This window comes from Erithacus rubecula (genome assembly GCF_903797595.1).
Source record: "Erithacus rubecula genome assembly, chromosome: 13".
In the NCBI taxonomy this organism is placed as follows: domain Eukaryota; kingdom Metazoa; phylum Chordata; class Aves; order Passeriformes; family Muscicapidae; genus Erithacus; species Erithacus rubecula.
Window position 1 is genome coordinate 4,459,657 of NC_136665.1, and position 24,219 is coordinate 4,483,875.

The following is a 24,219-nucleotide window of genomic DNA, read 5'->3' on the forward strand; positions in this document are numbered from 1 at the left end:
CCTGTGGGCGGGCGGGGCCCGGGCTCTGCTCTCCACGCGGGTCCCGGCTGTGGCGGGGCGGTGTGGGGCACCGCAAGGTGAGGCTGAGGGGTCGCTCGAGGCCCCCTGAGGAGCCGCGTGGGCCGGCAGCTTGTGGGATGGATGTCCCGTGAGGGGTGGAGCAGCAGAGACAGGCTCAGTGCCGGTACGGGCACAGCCCGTCACGGGTGGCTCAGGGTGCACCCTGTGAGGTACAGGGCCTGGATGATTCTGTTCCAAAAGCCCTCACGGTTTGTGCTGTTAACTGCCTTCAACAACCCCCAACGCTGAGTTTATAACTGAAACCCCCTTGAAGCTGGGAGAGGGGCACACACCTGCTGAGAGCTCCTTGTGCGGCTTTAGGTGTAACTCTGTGTATCCTGGGATATCATTCCAGTGAAAGAAGCGAGAGGCAAAGTCACACAGCCCGGTGCTACAGCAAGGGAGCTCCCGTGTAGTTCCGTGGGCTTTCTTGCGCAGGCATTTTACCTTGTGCTTCTTTTTGATCCATGGTGATGTTTTTGGGTCTCTGTTCCACCACCCTCCAGGCTCTGCCTCTCTGGAGCATTAGGGAGTTGTCCTGCTGAGACCTGGATGAGGGAGATCTTGTACTGGTCCTCACTGTTGTTTCTTCCTAGTATCCAGTCTAACCCTGGTCTTTGTCAGTGTGAAGCCATTCCCTCGTGTCCTTATCGCTTCAGGGCTTTGCCCAAAGTCCCTCTCCTGCTCTTTTGGAACCGCTTTAGGCATTGTAAGGTGCTCAAAGGTCTGCCTGGAACCTTCACTGCTCTGCTCGGTCAGCCAATTGAGTGGGCAGGAGAGTTCATTTGGCTCGGTGGATCTGTGGGCATTGGAGTCCCTGGGAAGTGCAGGTAAGTAGAGGATGTTCTGACAGCTGTGGGGCTGGGGCTGTGCTGGCTCTGCTGTCAGAGAACACAAATCTCTTACAGCCATGGTGGGAGGATGAAGGGGCTCAGCCTTGGGTGCTGGGCTGCTAGGACAAAGAAGTGAGTTCTGTCAGGGTGGAGGGGAAACAGTTTGGGAAAAGGTAATACAGTACTGCTGTGCATGAATGCTGAATAGAAGACGAAGTGTAAAGATCTACTATTCAAAAATTTGGTTTAATTTATGTGAGATTGACAATAAAGCCCTTTAAAAGGGAGAAGTGGTGTATGAACCCTCTCTTAAGACACCTGAGCTTGGAGCTCTATCTTGTGAACTGTGTTTGTGTCCATGGCTTGTTAAGAATCATCTACAAATTTATGCACAGGGTGTAGAAGGCTGAATCTTTCATCTGCCAGGTTAGAATCATTTCTAGAGGTTTAATTTCTCTTCTTATCAGCTTTGTAATGAAATTCATACTGAGTCGGACAAGTCATATATTGAAATTGTGCTGAGGTTTTCTTATTTAGATAAGAAGAGGTATTTGGATATGGGATTTAGATTTCAATCTGACTAGTGACAGCTTAAATAAAGTATTGGACTTGCACTGAACCAAATTCTTCTGCTGGTTTTAGCAGAAACTACAGTATTTTTTAAACTCTTGTTTAAAGCTGAGGGCTTCACACATCTTTTGTTGTGTGAAAAAGACAGTTTTGATTTCCTGTGCTTGGTTAATAAATAGTTTTTATCTGAATAAAAAATACTTACTTAGCTAAGATTTAATAAACTGGTTTAGAAACAATCTCAAAGGGTCTGATTGAAGACAGGGTGGAACATAAGTCCTGGAAGGAGTGGCTGAGGGTACCAGGGTGTTCAGGCTGGAAGTCTTACCATTTTCTACAGCTGCCTGAAAAGTTGTACTCAGGTGTGGGGCAGCCTTTTCTCCCAGGGAATAAGTGACAGGAGAAGAAGAAATGGCCTCAAGTTGTGCCAGGGGAGGTTCGGGTTGGATATTGGGAAACATTTCTTCACTAAAAGGATGGTTAATCCCTGGAACAGGTTGCCCAGGGAAATGGTAGAGTCACCATTCCTGGAAGTGTTCAAAAACCAGGTGGGCGTGGCTCTTCACAATATGGTTTGGAGGACAGGGTGGTATTTGGTTGAAGGTTGGACTTGGTGATCTTGGTAATTTCCAACCTGAATGATTCTATGATTCAGTTCTATGATTGAGACACTTCTTCGGGCATCGAGTGAACATTTTAGCTAAGCCAAAGGTTGATACTTTCGATGCACTGAAGTACTGTGTTACAGTTTCTCTTCTCAGTATTTGTATGTGGGTGCCTTGGCAGTCCAAGTACATCCTGGGGCCAGCTGAAGAGTCAGACTTGCTGCTAAATGTCTTTTGAGACAGGTTTCAGAAGATTGTTTTTATTGGTTTGTCAAGACATAAAAGGAGTTATTTTGCCTCCTGTACAATGACCTAGTTTATTAGTGGTAATGGAAGAAAATTTGAGACTAGGAGTCTGCAGGAGTCATTATAGCTCTGAATTCCCAATTCCTGTGTTTCTACATGTCTTAACTACTGTTCTTTCACATCTATTATTTTAAAATGATCAGTATTTAAGTACTATTGCAATAAAAGAGTAGCAATCTTTTAGGCAGTGAGATAGTGGTGATAAGGAAGTGGCACCCAGCGACTCCACAGCTGTCCCAGGGGAGAGCTTTGTCTCTGTATTGCCCCCAAACTGTGCCTGAGGCAAGTGCCATGTCCATTTACCTGACTGGACCAGAAGGGGGCTGCACCTGCTGCTTGCTTCCACAAGTTGGTATTAAATAACTCTGGCAGCTAAAAGAGGGAAGCCATTCCCTCATCACACAAAGTCCTTGTGGTTGCCCCCATTTTTCTCCTTCACACAAAGGTGGGAAGTGAGGGCTGTTCCTTGTCTCTTGTGAAGGTTTGGAGCAGCCTGAGGATATCCCTGCCTCAAGGACAGCAATGACCATACAGCTGTACTGTTTTAATATCAGGTATTAATCTTTAATTCCACATCACAGCAGTCGAGTGAATGGGTAAGGGAAAGGAACCCAAAACAAACGGCAGATATTTACATCTAAAATTCACACCACTTATTTGTTGGTTCTGGAAACATGCTATCACAATATATACAATGAAGTACCTTTAGGACACTTGTACAAATTATTTTTTTTTCTTTTGAATCTGATTTCCATTATAGATAAGATAGCTGTTTTCATTTTATTTTAAACATGAATACACAAAAGAGAAGTGGTTAGAGGTTTTTGCCTTTTTTTTTCTTTTTTTTTTAAATAAGCACAGAATGCCAGAGGTTAAAAACACATTTACAGGGCAGAATACCAGTCAGACATCACAATCTATACATTTTTTGCTCAATTTCCTGTACAAATACACAGCATTCAAATGGGGGTATTTACAAAGAAGCATGACCAGAGGATATTTTAAATATCACATAATTTGTTTCCCAAAGGCTCTTGCTCTCTCCAGCCTCCCCAGTTTTGGCTGATACTCCCACAGAAGGGATATGCAATATCCCTTACCTAAAAAAGGGTAAGTAAGCTAAAAACCAAACAGAGGAAAACATGAAAAAGGATCTGAGTCTTGCATACAGCAATAAAACCAACCCAGCTATTGGGGAAAAAAAAAAAAAGTAGGATTCAGAGAAATTGTTTTGAATTGCTTTTCTTCTACCACTGTAGCTCCTTCCCAATTTTGTTTCAGATGGGGCCAGCAGGTACATGGATGATGGAGAGATTTATAGCAGAATTCCACCAATTTTTCTCAGGAATGCACATGCTATTTCATTATGGAAAGAAAACCCAAAGAAGGCAAGTACACTGAGGTTTGAATTAGAGTTAGGTATAGAATGTCAAGGTCTTGTTCAAAACATCCTGTTGCTGTGGTTTATACAAGGAATCTTCAAATCCTGTTGGGAAGTGCAACAACTGCTGTTGCTTCCACCTACTCCAGGACTGAGCTTGATGTTGGAGTTGTACTATCCTAAAAGACACCTCACCCTACAGAGAAATAGTAGTTCCAGGCAATATTAGTTCCAAGATTCACAAAATCTTAATAATAGTCTTTCTATCTTCTGCTCCCTTTAAGGCAAACACTGAAAAGAGAGACAGAATACTTGGTAGATATCAGAATAATAACACAAATTTGACTCCAGAGAGACTTAAATTTGGCAAATTCAGCAATTTATTCCACCCTTCTTTATGTGGACCTGCCATAAATTAGGTATTTGTACACATCACCTGATAGATCTTCCAACTCTTGCAAATACACAGGAATGCCAGACTCCCGAAATGGACTCGCTGTTGTTGTACCAGGTTTGTAATCAGAGCAGGATGATGCATTTTCAGAGACTGATTAGAGCTCTGGTGGGCAGGTTTTTCAGCTGCCTGGGACTCAGTTCCATGGTAATTGCATTCTTGCTTCTGCAAAGATTTATTTGCAAACCTGCTGGTTTTTCACATTGAGGAAGCTCGGTAAGTCACTACATTTGCTACTTTTAGTCTTGCTGCCAGGAAAAAAAAGAAACTGGGAGATGGAATTAAAACTTAGTTCTTCTAAGAACTTCACTGGAAGAGTCTCGGTGGGATTGGAGGATAGCATATGTGAAAACATTTCACCCTTTTCTAAGGAATTACCTTGACTTACCTTTACTGAAAATATCATTTGTTTTCCTACATTTGTTCTATACCAGAAATCTAGCTTGGTTTGTTAACATTGAAGACTGTCCTAGCATTGGAAAACTCTCCTTCATGCTAAAAATGAAACATCCACTATAGGCCAGATTTTATTATCATTGTTTAAATTGTGAAGGATATAATGATTACAAGCAGCCTGTGTTAGTAACAAAATAGAGGAAGCAAGAGAGACTTTGTTCCAGCCAAATAGGCCATTTAAGAAACAAATCCATAACTTAGTAGTTTTACATGGGCTAGAGCTTGAGAAAAAAACCAAACAAATCCTCTTAAAGTCCCCTTCATACAACTGCTGAGTCCAGACTTTATATAGCCAGACCATCTTTAGCCAGTTCAGAAACCATGTACTCTGCCCAGTCACTGTATTTAGAGGTAGTGCTAAAGGTGACCTGTAAAAGATTTATTAATCCTTTTTTGCTTCTTTATGCTGTTTTTAGCAGGAGAAACTGAGCAGTTAGGCAAGAATTCAAGATGTAAGTTGAGTGCTGTTCCTGTTTCTGGCACTAATTTAAATTGTGGAGGTCTTACTTGAATGTGCTTCAGATTTTTCAGTGGTAGAAAAGAGGGAGGGCTGATCCCATCCTATGGAGTGTGCTTTGCAGTCTGCAGGTGAAAGAGGTATAAGGAAGGCAAGGGAAAGGAAGGTGGCTTGTTCATCTAAAAACATTACATATTGATACTACTTTGATTGAAAATTTCTTGAAAAGTATGAAAACAGGAATAAAAGGTTTCTTAGAAGATCTTTTCTTTATAAAGAAAAATATTACCCACAGATTTTTTTTTTCCCCTGAACTGTGCAAGTACTGATTAAAAGGCATGTTTTTTGGTTCATAGACCTCTACTGTCTTCAGCTCTGCACAGTTCTGGTTTGTGTGGTGTGGGGCTTGGCGTCCCCCCCAATGCTCTTCAGCCCTTTCCAGAGCTTATCAATAAAAGCATGGGATTGGGAAAGGCTGTATTATTGCCTGAGGAGAAAAGGAAAAAGAAACCAACCTTCCAGAAGAGAGAAGCAGCAGCTCTTACTACACATTCTAAAGAAGCAAAAGAGGAAACAAACACTTGTTCTTTACAGGTTGCCTTTAAGGTCCCTGACTCTGGGGTGTACACTTGATACCGGGCATTGCTCTAGTCTTGGTGTTTTCTGTCTGCTCTGAGAGATGGGAGATTCTTTCTGCACACCAGCTGCAGTGAGTTGTTGGGAGGGACTGAGGATATTAACAGGAATGAATCTCAGCTCCTGGGTGATGGAAGTGGGTGAGAATTATGATGTTTAGCCCTGAGGCAAGGATTGTTGGATATGATGCATTTAAGCCACTTTTTCTGTACTGGCTGTGTCATCAACCAGCTTGTGGCATGAGAAACTCAATTTGGTTGGTTTTGTTTTAATCTGGAATAGAAATGCTGGTGTCAACAGCCTGCCCAAAGCTGGGCATGGGAAAGGCCTACAATGAGGTTGTAGCTCCAGTAGCCACCAACCTCCTCTCATTCTGTAGCACAGATGAATAACACGATTCCCATGAGAAAGCAGGTTGGCTTAGCCAGTGAAAGCAAAATTTAAGAAATGAAACAGTACATAAAAAACAAAGGAGGCAGAGTTTGTTGGAAACGATATCTTGGAGATCAGTGCATCAGCACTGCTTAGATTGCCTCAGCACCTATGAACCAATGCAGGGAGATCACTGCACAGATATGTACAATCCTGCTCTCAAAAGAGCCAATTTCTTCTTAGAATTGCCATCTTTCCACTGCCTGCAGCTCATGCACCTTCCAGCCTGACAGTTCATAGAATCCCTGATTTCAGCAATGAGCTTTCAATTCTGTACAGCAAAGAAATATGTCCCTAGTGCAACTGCTTCTACTCATGTGCGTCTCAGAACTGGGAGGAAAGCAGGTTCAAAATCAACTTGCCACATTCCCCCCGTTTTCCCCTCCACTTAAAATTGTATTTTTCAGCTTCTGCAAGTTTCTATGGCTCGTATGCCGTATGATGTGGTTAAGAAACTGCAGAAGGAATAAACTGTCCACTGCACAGAAAGTTAAAAAACATAACGGAAAGGTGTAAAAAGAAATTAAAAAGGAAAGCAGCAACCTGCCATGCTGGCCCAATTGCTTTTGTGGGCTTCAGACATAACCCTGCGGCAGTAGAAAATCGGTTTGCTGTTCTCCGAGTCCTGCTCTCTCTCTGCTGTATCCAGACCTGGAATGCCAATGCCAGCTGGGTACCAGGAGCTGTCCCTACTGCTCGCTGATGCCATGCTCCCATGCCACCCTGGCCTGCTCCTCCTTGCCACCACTCACTGGCTGGGACACTTTACGGTGCAGCGGGCGGTGTTTGTCATCATCTTCAATGATCATCCCCTCCTCGTTCTCCATGTTTGGCAGCCGGGAGTGGTAAGGTTTGGGGGGTAAAGCAGGAGGGTCCATGGTGTCCTGAGGAATGACTCCAGATGGAGCAGAGTGGCTTCGGCATGGCTGGGATTTGAGCGACTCCAGGACATCAGGCTCAGAGAGACTGTACCTGACAGGGAGGTAGGGTGTCTCTAGATCTTCGTCAGTGTTCCAGGCCTGGCTGGGCACAGAATCCATGGTGTCTGTGCGAGGAGGTGGTTCGGAAGAATGTCCAAAATTACTCTCGCTCAAGGAAGAGACGCCGCTGCTGGCACTGCCGGATAAAGTGGAGTTACTGCCATCTAGACCAGACTGTGGGCTGGTGGGCGATGCAGGGATGGGATGAAGAGGGGACTGTTTGGAGAGAAACAAAACCAGGTTAAAATTGAAAAAGGAAGCAACACTGCATCTTGTGTGTTGATCCCCATTTCAGCTTTTGACAGTGTTGTTAACAACGGCGTAGTTCCATTTGTATTCAGAATGTCAAGGATTATTGGTTTACATGTATGGAAGCACCACTTGTGGGCAGACAAGTGCACTCAACAACACCAGAGCTGTTACAGAAACAGCAGCTGAGGTGGTGATCAGGGTGCTGAAATCACAGCATATGGTGCAAAAAAGAAAAAGACCTACAACCCATGAGTTATTTCAGCTGTGGAATAGGTTAAGAGCTTTCAGTGGGTTTTCTCATCTGCAAGTTACTAGCATGTTAAAAATAGTGTTTCTGCGTTCAGAAGCTGCTTGGTGGGAGCAGAGAAGGAGGGATGCCTTTCAGGAGCCCATTGTTGTCCCACATCCCTCTCTGCTCTCCTGCCATTACCTTGCGCAACGTTCGTGCGGGCAGTGCTGGAGGAGCATCACTGAGCTGGTGGTGGAAGGCATCAAAGTGCAGTGAGTAGTGTCCTGAAACGAGACAAGGGTCAGCAGTGCAGACTTGTGCTGTTTCATTGCAGCCACAAAGCTGGGTTTAGCTCTGTAATGCCAGGTAACAGCTCCAAATGCTGCTAACTCCAGCCTAGGGCTGCCTGTCTGATGGATACTGCAGAGTGCATCTATCACACACAGGCTGCTAAGGAGAAATACACTGCAGAGAGAGGTTTTTCACTGCTCCATTATCAAGGACCTCATGGCAAGGCAGGCTCTTAAACAATGAACATTTGAAGTTTCATTTAATAACTTTCTAAGCTTAAATGACTGCTAAGGTTGGTCATTGGTAAGAAGCCACACCAAGCTTCAGCACTCTCACACTTAATTCTAGTCCCAAAGTACACACAAGTCCACATTGCTTAAGGACTGCAAGAATTTGAAGATTTGGAAAAAAAAAAGAAATTGAAAACCTAGCAGACCAGGAAAGCCTGTGGGGTTTTTGCTTCTGGTTGTTTTTGCAGGAGTGGGAGTGGAAAGGCTGTAGTCAGCTTTTAGGTGGTCTGTGTCTGTGTGTGAGTGAGTGCAGGCATTAGCACAGGCCTGCTGGGCACGTCCTTACCATGGGGCAGGCTTCGGGGAGGCACTGGTGGGGCCAGGGTGCTCCCAGCGTGGGCAGACAGGAATGGCAGCGCCTCTCGGCTTCCGCTGTCCAGGCTCCAGCTACTGGGTGCTGCTGGCACAGCTGGGGGATTGAAACACATGTAACTCGGACTGGGAGTTTGTGGGGCCAGCACTGGCTCTCCAGTGTGCTCTTCAGCAGCACAGACAGATTCCAGGGACGCAGTGAATGGCAGGATTGACAGCACAGAAAGGCTACAGAGTGTTAAGTTTAGAGATGCTTTGTTAAGGAAGTGAGAATTAGGTGATGGCAGGGTTAGTCTGCCCAGCTCCCTTCCATTCCTGGGCTCATTTCTCCCAGTTCTGAAGAGCAGTAGGACTTTGGCAGGTATTTTTGAAAATCAGTGTGGAGGTAAAAATGAAATCCCACCAGTGGAACAGTGGCTGGTTCTCAGGTGTGAGCTGTTCTGCTTGGTGGGGAGTGGTGACAAGGGAACATGGCAAAACCCTCTGGAAACACAGGACAGCCTGTGGCTGCACTGCAGGCTCAGTGAAGACTGAAAAAAGGACATGAAGGAAATTATATCTCAATCTGTTGCAAAATAAATTATCTCAAAGCTCCAATTTACTACGCTACAGAGTTGATCAAGAACTTGGATGACAAAATATTTAAGACAACACTTTGACGTCCTTGTATACAGAGTGTCCTGAAGAGATCAAGTCTTTGTGAAACAGGAAGTATCTCAATACTTCATTTAACAAAGAGTGAATATTATCTTCATGGAATTGGTTTTTCATAGAAATAAAAGTTGCTTCTTGACATGAACATGAGCCTTTTTCAAGATCTTGAGAATTCTGTCAACCTTGAACATTATTAAAATGCACCCTCCCTCCTTCCTTCCAAAGAAGACTTGATTTATTCTTTGAAGAGACATGCAATATTTGTATGTTCATTTAAAAACAAATAAGCAACTTCAATTTCTTCAGATTAGCAAAGAGAGGAAAAAAGTAATTAATTGAGCTTGTCAAAGGAAACTGAGATAAAAATAGCTTTTTCCATCTTCAGTTTGCACAATGGAAGCCTGGAGAAATAAACATAGAGTTTGACATCTGAAGAGGATTTCTCTTAAATTAAAATGCCTGCAGCAATTTTTTGTGCATTTCTTTCTAAAACGACTTTGAAAGGTTTCTCTTTTTTTTTTTTTTTTTTTCAGTCTCCCTAGTTCATGAGCTAGCATGGGCATGGGCTCCCCGAGGCCTAAATTCCCTAAAGTAAAAAGATCACTAAGTGACAGCTTCATAAGACAGAACAAACCTCATAAAATATAAAACTAAATGTTTAGTTTTTTTTTTAAAGACTCTCAGCCTGAGAACCTGAGCAAGGCATGTGAAGAAGACACTAAGAATCTTGACAGAGAACAGGTTCATACCAAGGCCTGCCTTTCCATACAAGTAATGTCCTCCAGATGGATTTTCCCTGTACACATGCCAGAGTGCCCTAATTTGCACTACTGGAATTGGTGTCAAAGGACTAAAACAGAGGGACAAGATACACAGCAGTGCCAGCCTTGCTCATCTCTCCTGCCATATCCCAGCATCAAATGAAAAGAGCAGAAAACTTGATTTGCTTGGCTTTGAGTATTTAGGAGTGTTGGAAGAAGGTGAGATGATTCTGAAGAGTGGCTGCTGCCTGTTAATAACAGTGTTTTAGTCAAAATGCTCCAGGGAAGAAGCAAAGCAGGGAGCTCCCAGTGCTGTGACTTGGCCTGTGGCTCTCTGTGTGACTGTTCAGTGGCTCAGAGGCCAAGTTTAATCAGCAGAGCAGCTGCATTTGAACCATTCTGCCCTGGGCAACTGATGTCACCAATGTCACTGGCAATTACTGTGCACAACTTCTGACAGGGCCAGGAAGGGGTGGGGGCAGTCAGGGCCCTGACTGCTCACAAAATCCAGGGCAGATGGCATCCCAGCCACATAGAATGGGGGGGGTTCAGGCTGCCAAGAGCACCTGTAACTGCATTTTGCCACCAGCCAGGCACAAGAGCTGGGATTTCTGCCACACCATCCCCACTGAACATCACCTGTGTCTTTTGTGGCTTCTTAAAAATTCTGTCTGTGATCTCTTGGCACTGAATACCACACTCCTGCATAATATCACCCACAGATACAAATTCAAGTATTTTTCCTAGATAGACAATAAATATGTATCTACCTTCCTTTTCCAGCTCTTTCTCCTGTGCAGTACAAAGATCTCACCATCTCTTTCATATGTTTGGTTCAAACTAACATGGCTAAGCTGGAGCTCTTAATCCCTCACTCTCCAGTCTCAACTCTCTTGTCATTGCTCATTATTGTCACCAAGTCATCATTCTGCCATTTATTCAGAACTGGTGTTTGGCTTCAATCTGGACTGCTCATGTTGAAATAGAGAATTCTGATTTATTAGAAATTCTAAAATAAAATTTAGATTTTTTTTTTTTAATTATAGCTTAGTTTTGGCACAGTTACTGAAACAAAAAGATAAAAATCTGAGTGTACAATGTAGGTCAGACTAGAGAGTTACAGTCATCTTTTCTGGCCTTAAAAACCTTTTAAGATACCATTTTCCCCAGCCATACATGATGTTGTTTGCTTAGACAGCCTCCTTGTCTCAGATTTTAATTCAGGAATTTTGCCCTCTTCTGTTTTTTCACAGTGCTGCCTTTCAGATAATTTTTGAGCCCACTGTTTTATCCATGGCACTTCCTTCACAAGCTGCTCCTTTTCTCTTACACCATATAAATTCTTTCTCCTCTTTCAGTTTCCCCCCCTCCTCTGCAGGGACTCTGCCAGTTTTTTCCAAAGGAATGAGTTAAAAAGGTGTATATTCCTAATGATTAATAAATAAAAAACTACCTCAGAGAGAGATTACAAGGAAAGTTTGTATTTTGAACAATAAATGTGGATTAAAAACCAGTATAACTCATGAATAAAAAATACAGCCCAAATCTTGGGCTGTTCTCAGATAACTTCTCATTCACTGCTTTGCAAGTTTGCTTGACAAAGGCTGCAGGAATTGTTTCAATAACAAAATGCCAAACTCAGACAGCTTTCTGAAATAGGAGGTTTGTGCCACCCCACCCTTCTGTGAGAAGGCTCTGAAATGACGGTAGGTTGGCAGAAGGCCCAGTTAATTAAACTGTTAATTAGAAAAGTGTGAGAGAAATGCACTCTGCCAGGAAATGTAGAAGCCCATTTGTTACTTGCTGTAGCATGAGCAGAGGAATAGTATTTAGCAAGCATGCATGCTGAACAGGAGAAGGAATACCTTTCTCAGCCACAGACAGGTTGGGGTCACTGCAAGGTTTGCATGGTCCAATCATTTGCTGGATCAAGGCGCGCTGGAAATTCGGAGGCTAAGAGAGAAAAAAGTTGGCAGAGTTAAAAAAAATAGCTACAGACCAGCTGGGGCAACATGTGGACTTTTTGCTCCTTTTTTTAAAAACTTCTTTTTTAAAGAAATTTTTAAATGAAAGATTCCCTGGGAACCTCAGGCTGTGCCTACATTGGCAGGTACTGCAGTGCAATGTGAGTCATTCTCTAGGGTGTAACAGTGCTGAGGGCCCACAGTTCCTGCTCTCTGCAGGAGCTATTTCAGACTAGCTCTAGCCTGGCCTTGTGCCCGTTAGCAGCTGGAATATATTGTTTACCCTCTAAAGCTTATCTTTGGTTTTGTTTGAACATTGACTTTACATGCTTTGAGACAGCTCTCCAGTGCAAACTGAAGTGTGATAAGTGGGCAGGATCAGGAGATTCCCTTTAAAAATGCATGCCAGGGTGAGATTTAAATGCCTACGTGTAGGCACATTTTTCAATTTGTCCAGAGGAATTAGGGCCCCGATTTTTTGGAGACCCTGTATCAGTATATTATTTCAGCATCTCATGGTTTTTGATTCCTTTGGAAATCACCATAAAGTTATTTATAATCAGCTTGAAGGCTGCAAGAACAGATGGCCATGGTTCTAAACAAATAAAGAAAATGTTGTGACTACTTGCAATGGACCAGGGCTCATGATAAAGTTGGGAAGAGAGCCCATTTTCACGGGACATATCTGCTCTTTTAATAGTCACTACAGTTTGTACCACTCAGCTGCCACAGGCGGTGCCTCCAGGGGTGGATAAATAGGAAAAGTTCTGCTTCACCTCTGAAAACAATCCTAAGCTGCTGTGCTTTGCAAAAATAAGAAAAAAAGCTTTAAGGTGGTGAAAGCCAGCAAAAATAGAGGCAGAGATTCAGGGGGTTGAAGTGACAGAGCAGAAAGGAGAGCTGCTACCTGTCCGTTTTCCATGATAGCTGCGGGATACATGGCGCTGCTGGGCCGGTCCCGGTGCGCTGGCAGCAGCATCATCATCTCCCGAGAGTGGCGGTACTTATCTGGTAGAGAGGGAGAGCCTGTGAACAAGTGAGAACAATCACCTACACGGGACAAACAGCAGCCATTCTCTGCATGCCCAGGGGTCCCAGCCCCCTGTGCACTTGGCTCGGACACAAGAGCTCACAGGACTCAGGGAATGGTGCCGAGCCCACTAAGCAGCTGACTGGTGGTGGGTGCATAGCAGGAGGATGCCTTGTTGGATACAATTAAGGACGTACCACCTAGGGTGTGTAAGATGTGTGTGTCCCTAGTTGTACGTTGCAAAGTGCTTCCTTTAAAACATAAAAAAAAGTGGGTGCCTGTGTGGAATCAGCTATGGTTGTGTCTAATGCTCGCTTTGTATTGTAGAGTTACAGAAATGCCATAAAATTGTGCATTTTATAGCGGAATATGGGAGAAAGGGATAAAAGCTTGAGATACACCATTCAGTTCAAGCAGAAATCTATGGGAACATACTTAATTCCTTGGTTCTGGATAGAAATAACTGTTGCCTTTTAATTGGTGCTATCTTGGTCAGCTTCCTCTTGTTCAAGCAAACCAACCCCAATAGCAAATAGCATATTCTATAATGTGAGAGGCACTTTGCTTACAATGCTGCTGTAATGATGATTACTACTGTGTTGCTATATTGAGCCCTTTGATAACACTAGACATTTACCAATGCTTAGAGTTTTATAGTAGGAATAATAAGCTTGATTTATCTATTAGTTATCTGTATAGTAGTCATTTAAGATATTGGGGTATTTCATGAACAGCTTCCTGACAGGTGGAATTACTTGGGACTCGTGTCCTTCAAGATGAGTGCCACATAACAATATGCCTCCTGATGTGCAACAGCTGACAGTGGTTTTGCCAGAAGAATGACTCCCATCAGTGACTTCCTAAAGTCTGACACTACTGATACACGCACTCATTGGGATGCACAATATTAGGCAGGAATTGATGTTGTGAGGCTGCTGAAGTGAGCTGTAATTTGCACTGATTGTTTGATTGCGTCACAAACACAAACCGAACAGATGGCAGCACACAGCGCATTACAGAGCCATGCCGGCTTTTGGGGAATACATGCCCCCTCTGGCAAACTTCCACAACCACACACATTACCTGGACAGCACTCCCAACATATGAGCAAAGGCATTGGTGCTGGTTGATGCAGCTTTTACCCCAGCAAAAGCAAACATGCAGTTTTGGGGACTAATATTCAGCACACAGTGGAAGGAACAATGTGTCCAGCAGAATGCAGGATAAAGTCCTACAATTGCAACAATTCCATTGGGGGGGCAGATGCCATATTAATCTACAGCCCCACTCTGACATGAACAGTGGCAGAGTATCTGCATTCTAGTCCCGAACTCATTTTCTCCCCAGACATAGAACAGAAACATAATTGGACGACATTCTTTGCTTTGATGTACAACAGCAGCTTGGAGAACACAGTGTTAACGCTTTGTGCTGAGTCTTTTCCTCACAGGTCACAGGTAGTCCTGTTCTGCAGGACAAATGTTAAGATGCTGAACTTTTAGGTGTGCCCAGAACTCCAGCACAGCACAACCTACACTGCTAACTTTCCCCTTTTTATTGATATTGTCATCCTTGCTCTTTTATATCAAAGATGCAAACCACCTATCTGCTGTCAGTTTATAGGGGATTACAGCTTCCAAAGACCTTGGACTGCAGGACCTGAGAAATCCCTTGTGTGCTGGCAGAGTGTAGTCTAAAAAACAGGTACCCTAAATTTGTCATTAACTATAGCTATAAAAATGGTAATAGATTATGCCAAGTGTTCAATCTGCAAACAAAATTTAAGTATTGCTGCTTTGGACAGATAGAGAGCACAATAACCACGGCTCCTTTCAGGAACTGGCAGAACTTAAAAAACAAAATAAAAAACAGCCTTTAAAACTTCCAGAGCAGCCAGTAGCCATAATAAAATACTGCAGCATGTGCCAGGCTTGCTCCTTTAAGCATGTAACTTGGTGCACTTGATGTGTGCAGCACTGTGGGTACTTGCTAGTGAGAAAGGAAAACCTGTGCTAAAGCCACAGATAGTTTTGCTTTTTATTATAAATATGTTAATCCACTTGTGACAAGTATTAATTTTGAGGAATAAACTGAACATTAATGTAAACTCCAAACTCATTGAATCTCTTCTCCTGGTTCATAATTTTTATTATAGTTATGAAAAGTTTGTTCCTGCACCAAATTGTAATTTTTTTATTAAAAAAGAAGTTTTAATTAAGTATATATATTCTTGCAGAGTGCTGTATAAGACACCAGGACTCATTTTTCTACACCTTAATGAGGGGCAGTGTTGAGGAAGCAGTAGGGATGCCTTTAGAGGCCAGCCAAGTGTCATGTGGGAGTTGCTTTTTGAGTGCATTGGAGGAATTCTAACTGCATTTTAAATTAAATTACTGACAAACCCTAACTCACTCCTAGCTCTTTCTGGGCCTTTTTGAGTTACAGTTTCTCACTTTGTGAATCCTGGCTTGTGTAATCTTTTAACTGCAGTAAAGTTCAGCAGTGCCTCATGAGCCACTGCAAATGGAGCCAAACTGAACTGAATTTCTTATTGACCTTTTACACAACAACAGTGGTGCTCCCCTGACAGGGAAGGAGCTATTCATGGGTCAAGCTGGGTGAAAACTGAGATACATTGTTTGTAATAAAGAGTAACTACTAATGTCTGTTCTTAGCACAGAATTAGCAAATTCTTGCATTATTCTGATTTTAGTTCTATTTAAGACTTCTGCTGTAACTTGTGTATATTATAACTAGTGTAAATTTTTGTGCTTTAATCTGCAGTTCAGTGATAAAATCTAATAATTGATCAACCTTCCTGATGATTATCCTTTAAAAAATTCTTTTAGATTAATAGCTTACTTATTTTCTTTGGACAAACCAAATAATCATCTGTGTTGCTGTTTTAAAGATCCATAAAAAGGTAATTTTTTGGAAGTGGAGAACAATTTAAATTTCTGTTGGATTCTTAATAGAAAAGGCCATGGCTTCCTTTTGTCACTAATGGAACTAATTTGTTATAAAGATACCCATTTTCCCAGGAAAGGACTCTGCAGTAAAACAGAGAAGGTATTCTAAGTACCTGCACTATGATTTGAATAAATGAGAGAAGCATTTAAAAAAATCAGGCCAAACCCTAGAAATCCTGCCCAACCATGCTTAGGTTAAAGCCACAGGTGACAAAGATGTTAAGATGATAAATTTAGGTGGCTTTATGAAATGAATTGTTGGGCTTTGTCCACTTCCCATCTGACAAGTGTTCAGCTGCAGCATCGTGACTCTCGTAGCTTTGTTGGCAGTCTCAGCAGAAAGGCCAGGGGTTGGATGGGTCATGGAGACTGGACTCTCCTCTCACCTCTAGAGGTGGTCCCTCCAGGACAGAGATGAGGCACATGGCTGGGGGCAGCGTGGGGGAACTTGCACAGCTGCCGCCCATGCTGTATCTGCTCTGTGGGTAAATAGAGGGCTTCAGCCTCCAGTGGGGTCAATCCAGCACCTTTCACCAGCGCTAAATTAAAAAGAATATAAATAAATACCAAAAAAAAAGGGAAAAAAAAAAAAAGGATAGAGGTGCATTGGCAGAGCTGCACATGTCATGTCTGTGAAGTACCTCGCTCCAGCCAGTGATACTGGTCTCATTTTCACAAGCATCAAATTCACCCAGTTAAAAAAAAACAAAACAAAAGGAAAAATCACCAAGGAGAAGAATACAGCTACATTACCACACTGGAATTTAAGTGTAAGGGCTTTTTGTCTTTAGGAACAGCTCCATTTCCAACAGCAATGTTGTAATAACCAGAACAGTGAGTGGCACACTGGGAAACACAGATTGCATCTGAGACCTTACTAGAAGTGAAATCCCACCAGTGGGTAATGTCTGAATGCTGTGCTCACCTAATTTAAAAATGAACAGAACAGCAGAGAAGAAAAATTGTATCACAGGCTACATAAATATTTCTCAAACTCATTACTTCTCTTACTGGTTCCCATCTGAAATGTGTCTGGCTCCCATCCCTGGGAGGTGCTGTTGGCTCACCCAGCAGCCCAGACCCTTTGGAGCATTCAGCACGTTGGTTTCTAAGCAACAGTGAATAATACCGTAAAGAGGGAAGCTGGTGATGCTGTGCAGTCATCAGGCTCAGAAAGATTGTCACAGCCTGTCACAGCCTGTCACTGTGAGCCTCTCACTGGACTGCTAAAGTGGAAAACAGCATGAAACAGTACAGCACCAAACCCTTCAGATCCCCCCGAAGATTCACATGCCAGCTGAGGCACATCCACTTAGGGACTTCCTCCTGACATGATAGCCCTCTCCTCAGTTCCATTTCCTGTTATTCCAGTTTCACCTGGTTACTGTTTGTCATGATTCTCCTTCCAGCCCTTGGTAATTAGTGCAGCTATTTGCCTTTATTTGAAGATGTTCACTTCTCACCTTCCCACTCCATTTGATCCCTCAATTAAATCACCTTCCTGCATCTGTGCCACAACAACAGCCAGTCAATTAGGATTTTACTGGCAGATGGAGCAAAAAAGCCTCAGGACTGCTTGAGAGAAAGGACTTTTCTCCACATTCCCTCTCCATCAGGAGACACAGAATTCCCCTATATGGAAAAGGGGGTAAGATTTAAATATCAGCCTCAATCTTTGACTATATCCTGGACACCTTCTTCAGATGCCTGTGAAAAAAAAAGGTGTAGAACCTGCAACTGAGAATCCAAAGTAAGAGGAAAAAACCTAAAACCTTGAAGAGAAGTTATGAAAGTCAGTTCACGGGGAGTGGTTTTGCTTCAGCTGGAGAAGAAAATAATTAGCAATATCAAGACCAGCTACTGTAACAGAAAAGCAACATGAGTACCCCCAGAGTCTGCTTTTGTGTTTTTCCTTTCTTCAAGAATTTCCTAACAGGGAAGCCCTTCTTTATCTTAATTGTTTAAAATTCATATCTTTCAACATCCATCCTATATATCTACTTTTGTATACATGTTTCTGCTAAACTGCCTCAAGTCCTTTTTTGTCATAATTTCTTTAAGTTTGTAAAATGATTTCTTTGTCTTCATGATCTCTCTTTTAAGTTCTATACCAAGGACTATTCTCATTTTCCTCTAGGTTGCCTGCCACAACTTTGTGGTGGAACAGTGGAAATCATTATGAAATGCAACTGCCTGAAATCAGCATGGATTAGAAATACATTCATAATACAGATGAAAAAATACTTAAATGGAGAATTAAACCGTTTGTAAAGAAAAAGTATTGAAGAGCTATTTACATGTCCAGAAGACAAACAGTGTTAGATGTCAGTGTAGGTGGTGTTTCACCTGTAAGTCAGCAGGGTTGCCAGGTTTGGGGGACACCTGCAGGGCCCCCATCAGGCCTGTCCATGCTTACCTCGAGCACTGGAAGGGGCAGAGTTAATCATCTGCGATGGTGCCGAGTGAGTGGAGCTCAGGCTGGAGGTGGAAGGACTAGCCTGGGATGAGGATAAAACAGAGACATTGGTGACTGAACCTTGGTACCTGGGCTTAGGGTAGACAAGCTGCAGGAGGCAGAGAAACCATGAGAGAGATGTGAGTGCACCAGTGCCTAAGGGATTTAACTGTCTGGGATGAGCCAGGGCAGCCTCTGCCCAGCTTCAGTGCAGCCCACTGTTAACCTGCACTGTGGGACTTGTTCCACCTCCCCAAAGCAAGAGCAGCACTGACTGCACATGTTCAACGGGCAGGTAAACAAAATGGGACAAAAATGTCACTTTCTGAAAGCAGCAGAGTGACCTTGGACTGCAGTACTGTGCACCACAGTACACAGGAGATTTCTTCCTGAAGTTAATCTAGTGAGTTACTCCTCTCATCTTTCTTGAAGAATGTTACATTCTACCTATTCAGTTCTTTTGAAAAAAATATCACAGACAGATCTGAGCATGTGCACAGGTAAGGTGTACTGCTCCTAAGCAAAACCCTCTGGAACAAGTTCCCTGCTGTTCCCAGGCACTGCTGCTGGCTGTGCTGGAGCTGTACCTGCATGTGGTACATATCCTCAGCAGTCTCCCCCACAGAACTGTCTGTCAGGATAACCAGGTTTCCTGTTTCACTGGAGGTGTGTGACGACAGAGAGGATGAGGAGTGTCGCACTGAGCCAAGCATGTTCAGTGGGCTGGAAAAACACACAGCGAAAAATTCAATTCATTAATTTTTGAACCTGTTTGTGAAGCCTGATTTTTTTCCAAACTAATAACTACCTGCAATTACCTGCTGCTTTAGGTCACTCTAGATGTCAAAGACTTTTGAAAAATCAGGCCAAATAAGCCCAAACAAATCTATAAATGTGAGTAAATATGAAAGAAGTGACAAGAAGATTACAGGTACAACAGAATAGTACATAGGATGATGAATTTCAGAACCCCAACACTGGGTAATGTCACATCATGACTTTAGGTGCATATTTGTTTAGTTTATAACAGAACACACTGAAACCACTCTCATTTTTAATGCTAAAGTGAGTGGGAGCAGCTTAAAAAAAAACATTCCAGAGAAATCCAAGCACAAGACACACAGGTCAAAACCCAGTTGTCCTTATTGCATGCACTGGGCCTCAGCATTACAGTTAAAAGCAATTTTGTAGCTGACAGTAAATTAATACAACCCAGCTGGTGTGCAGGCTGCACCCTGATCTCCCTCAGGGAATGAACTTTTCTTTGTCACTCTAGTGACAAAGTCTCCCTAGTTTGTCCTAAAAACTAAAAAAGCCTTTACAAAGTGAGGAATTTTGAGGAAAAAAAATGTTATCTCCCAGACACTGTTTGTCAACTGCTAAGCCATGGGAGCAGTATAAGCTACTCATTTTAGTAGCATAATAATTTTAATAGCATAAAGAATGTCACCATTCTGGGTTCATGGACAACTTTCCACAGCTTTTTATGCCAGCCTTTAAAACCAGCTAAAATACAGTAACCCAAAAATAAAAATAAACACAGAAAAGCAATTAGCATTTTCAAATAAGCAACGTTGGCTGAATATAAAAAAACTATTTTTTCCTTATAATCCCAGTTTTTATCCTCTGTCATTATCTCAGATTTAATATATGGGCAGTAAGTTTGAAAAAGCACCACAGGGTCATTTTTCTGTATACTGATCAAAACACCATGGCAGCTTTTCTTGTATTTGATTTCTGGTTTGGTCAGAATAATAAAAATAATGATGTTAACAATTTTGATCCTTCAAAATGGGTACATATTGAGTTGTGTTATAAAACAAGCCATGCAATTTTCCTTTTATGGTAGATAAGGACCCAGTTATTTGCTGTTGGTGCAACAGAAGCAGGAGAGGTTGGGACCTCCAAAGTCAGATTGAGTCTGAAGAACTGAGTGGCAGATTTGTGTTTCTGCCTCTAGAGTAAGTGATGGAGTCACACACCTGGAGGTGTTCAGCATTTGCTGCAAGTTGGATTTCTCAACTTTCTTATTCCAATTCTTCAACTTTAATAATTTGCTCTGAAGGAAGACAAAAGGCACTTCTGCCTAAACTCATGCTCAGATCCTGGAGCCCTGGTGGAAGAGCGTGCAGAGCCCCATGATGTTTGGAGGAAGAGGGGGTTAGGAGGGGGTTACCTGTGTCGATGCACCAGCTTGATGCTCTCTGGGCTCATGGGGCCGTGGGACACCAGCACGTTGCTGCGGGGGGTGCTGGAGCCAGAGCAGGCTGGGCTCAGCTTATCCAAGCCAGGTAACTCCTGCAGAGCAAACACAGTCAGCCATGGAAAACTGCACTCCTTCTTCATTCATGCTGCTTCCAATTATGGCACTTCTTTTAAAGGGAACATCCCACACCTGTTAATCTTCCTCTGTCTTACATAATTTTCTCCCATGTGAGATAGCAACTGAAAATTAGGCTTTACAACTGCTCTGTGATAGAGCAAAGAACATACAAATATTAACAATTCTTGTTGAAAGGCTGAGTTAGCATATTTTCGACCACTGCCTTCTTGCACAAAAATCAAGAATTCCTTTGGTAATTTGGCAGTCCAGTAGGTTCAATCAATGCTTTATCAGCCCAGTTCTTTTGTGAACCTTACTGCAACTGACAGATGTTTAATCATATAATTCAAAAATGGCAAAGTGACTGTTGGCTTACATGGTACAGGCTGGATCTCATCATCTGGAACTGATCTATCAGTTTCTTATGCAGGGGACGCATTTCAGGGTGTACAAATTTCTCATGGACTGCCAGACCCACGCCTAGGACATGGACCTGTGAAAAAGAAAATGCAACATCAGAAACACAAATAAATTGTGTCTAAGAGAGAGAATAAAAGCCTGCCCTGCAGTTCTGGCAATGTGCAAGGAATATGCCACTGTCCATTACAAGAATGCTGGTAATTAATCAAGCCTTGGAGTCCTGGCAAGTTCTTACTACTCCAACAAGTATTTAAGTGTGAGACAAGTACATTTGTGTCATGTTGCATTGCTTTTCTTAGGAGATAACTGCAAAAAACTACCAGCTAGACTCTCTCTGCAGAGTGAACAGCATTATGCCCTCACATAGATAATGCCCTGGGACAAAAACTCCTCCCAGTGCCAGGGATGGGGTTTGAGCTGCCAGCAGAGACTTCTGAAAGGAGTTTCTGATAATTGAGATGAACAGCAGCAGTGTGGCACATGCAGTCACTCCTCCTGTTCCTCATTAGTTACTTCTAAAGGTCACTTTTTCAAAGGTCAAACATATAATATTCATGATTGGATGAGATTATATAAGGTCTCAGATGAAAGAAAATAGCAATGATAGGAGGCTTAAGATGTAGGTAATTCCCTACATGATCCAAAGTCTGTATAAACAATAACTAATTAATCTTCAAACATCTCCTGAGGATTGAAGGGAGATAAGCATTACTTTGCAGATGGGGAATCTGAAATGCAATGCAGTGATTTATTGAAGAACAAGGCCTAGTAGCTCTATTCAGATTTGGGCACATTGTTTAATGAGGTGTATCTTGCCAAACTTTCAGTTAAGAGGGAAGTGATTATCTTATTTCATTCCCATCAAAGCATCCCACAGCTTTATCTACCAAGATGTTTCAAGGAGACACTATAGAAAAATAAAACTGCAGATAATATAAATAGACATTAAGTTTTCATATGTGGCTCTGCCACTTTAATCTCAAGCCTGACCTGTCCTGCCTCTGATTATATTTGAAATTTGCTAGGAAGACATGGTTCAAAATGCCAAAAAGGAATGGCAGGCTTGAAATGCAGCAAGATGTCTATTGGATCATACATGTAGAAAACCAAATTAATGTACTTTCAGCTGAGCTTCACCTCACCTCCCATAAAGTGAGTGGCTTGTCATAGTCTCCTTGCCCACCTCCCTCTTGTTTTTTGTTTGAATGTATTTAGATCTCCTGTACCAAAAATCTTTGCTTCTGAATGAATCAGTTGGACCTGATGTTTAGACTGACTGCTGATGAATTCAGACAATGTAGCAATTTTCTTCTGCACCTGAAAAACAGTACCTGTTCCTGCATGAGTTCCTTGAGCTGAGTGATCTTTTCTGCATCTCCAGGGTGCTTTGTGATATAATCCTTATCAAAAAAGGCCTGCAGGAAAAGAAAAAAGAAAGTGCCTTTTGCTTATGGGAAGGTGTTTCATTATAACTTGGAGTCAAAGGATGAAAGGAAAAGGTCCAAAAATCTTAGGAAAATTAAATATATTAAGATAACAGCAGAGCTTAATTTTATTAGTTTTTAGCACTCTAGGGTGCAGAGAAAATGGTCTTTGCAGCTGAAACAATTCTGTTGAATCATGACTCTGACCAAGTTTCCCCTTGTGACAGTGATGTGCAATACCACTAAGCCTTGTATCTTCCAGTTATTTGAATTTTATGGTTTCCTTCACATACCTGCCTAAAGCTAAAAGGATTTCATGAGTAAATTGGCAACTAATGTAAAGCCTGAAGAGCGTTCTCTCCACGGCTCCGTTGCAAAGGCACCCCTGAACCACTGCTGCAATTTCTCAGTATTTTACCTTAATTCTACATTTTGCAATGCTCAGTTTAAGCAACAGCTTGCCAGAGATTATGCTGGATAACATACTGTATTTAACATCATTTTAGTTCTACAGTGAGTGTGAAATTAGCCCATCAGCAAAGATAATGGTTCAATAGCATGTATTAGTGTTTTTGCCTGATTCCAGACCTCATCAGCTACCACCAGTCCCACAGCCTCTATTTCAAAATGAATTTATAATATAAATAGTATTAAAAAAGCTGCTTCACTGTTTTACCTGCCAAATGAGGATTTCCAGGTAAGCCAAGTGTCATCTTTGCTGTTACCTGTACCTATTTCCATGTGAGATCCCAGCTCCAGCCCTGCAGCCTCCTTGCATGTGGCTATGCAAGCACTGATGCATAATAACTGAGTAGGGGGTGTAACCCCAGCTTTAGAATTTCTTACCTTCTTAAGCCATGCTGTCATTGAAACAGAAATGCAAATGAAACTGAGGAAGGGTGATACTCAGTGGGAAGCAGAGCCCTGCTCACCTCCTGGTAGCGCGCAATTCCCCCGTTAACGGCGGCATCAATCACTCCGTTCAGACACATGCTGAGAAGATTAATGTTGCCATGCATTTGTTTATGCTGGTACTGGCTTATCAGTGTCCTCAGCTCCTGGTTTTTGTTCTCAACCACTTGAATGGCATTTTCCAAAGGACTTACTTCAACCTCAAAGGCAATAAAATATACTTTAATTCCATGGACACTTCACTGAGATTTATTATCTTCCTTGTAATAAAATGACACTCCAGGATTGTTCAGTGAGCTCCCTTCACTTTTACTGCTTTGTAGAAAATTAGCTACATTAACAAACTCCACTGTTGGCAGTGCTGGATTTCAGGTCACTTGGTTGCAATAATAGATGTCTTTCTATATACTGAAGACATGGCAGCAATGCAATTACTCCATCTTTTTGGCACTGTCTCCATTATACTATTAGCTCATACAATTCCCCTGGTTACATTCAGCAATTATTTAGATGAAGTGGTAGAAAAAGGATGTATTTAATCCTTGGTACACACAATTTTAAGCTTCAAGATTGCAGCCCAACAAGTTTTAAGCTGTCTATCCCATGTCCTCAGTAACTCATCATTTCAACCCCCAATTATAGGAATTATAAATGTTACCAGTTCTCTTCTCTCCACTTCAAACCAACGAGAGATCCCAGGCAAACTGTGAGTCAGGGTCAGAGTGGTGCGTTCAATCCACAAGCTCTGCAAGGAGTAATTGAG

General features: G+C 42.4%; 1 protein-coding gene and 1 long non-coding RNA gene across 13 annotated transcripts in view; one reads left to right on the forward strand and one right to left on the reverse strand.

The window, feature by feature from the left end:
* The first annotated feature begins 5 nt into the window (after positions 1-5).
* On the forward strand, positions 6-3,763 carry LOC306807609. Its single transcript, XR_013775755.1, has 3 exons — positions 6-77; positions 765-890; positions 3,656-3,763. It is a non-coding gene; the product is annotated as an uncharacterized lncRNA (long non-coding RNA).
* The window catches only part of DOCK3 (dedicator of cytokinesis 3), a 188,122-nt gene continuing 166,814 nt past the window's right edge, over positions 2,912-24,219 (reverse strand). For 6 of the 12 annotated variants that reach the window (XM_079317228.1, XM_079317224.1, XM_079317223.1 and 3 more), the window contains 13 exons: positions 24,115-24,201; positions 23,477-23,656; positions 22,452-22,535; positions 21,077-21,193; positions 20,554-20,675; positions 18,965-19,100; positions 18,339-18,420; positions 16,309-16,461; positions 12,831-12,949; positions 11,825-11,912; positions 8,519-8,641; positions 7,853-7,935; positions 2,912-7,386 (listed from right to left, as the gene is read on the reverse strand). In XM_079317228.1, the coding sequence (XP_079173354.1) occupies positions 6,880-7,386; positions 7,853-7,935; positions 8,519-8,641; positions 11,825-11,912; positions 12,831-12,949; positions 16,309-16,461; positions 18,339-18,420; positions 18,965-19,100; positions 20,554-20,675; positions 21,077-21,193; positions 22,452-22,535; positions 23,477-23,656; positions 24,115-24,201 (1,881 nt within the window). In that variant the 3' untranslated portion in view covers positions 2,912-6,879. The remainder of the gene's footprint in view (positions 7,387-7,852; positions 7,936-8,518; positions 8,642-11,824; positions 11,913-12,830; positions 12,950-16,308; positions 16,462-18,338; positions 18,421-18,964; positions 19,101-20,553; positions 20,676-21,076; positions 21,194-22,451; positions 22,536-23,476; positions 23,657-24,114; positions 24,202-24,219) is intronic. The other 6 variants (XM_079317220.1, XM_079317218.1, XM_079317221.1 and 3 more) reach the window with 5 other exon arrangements.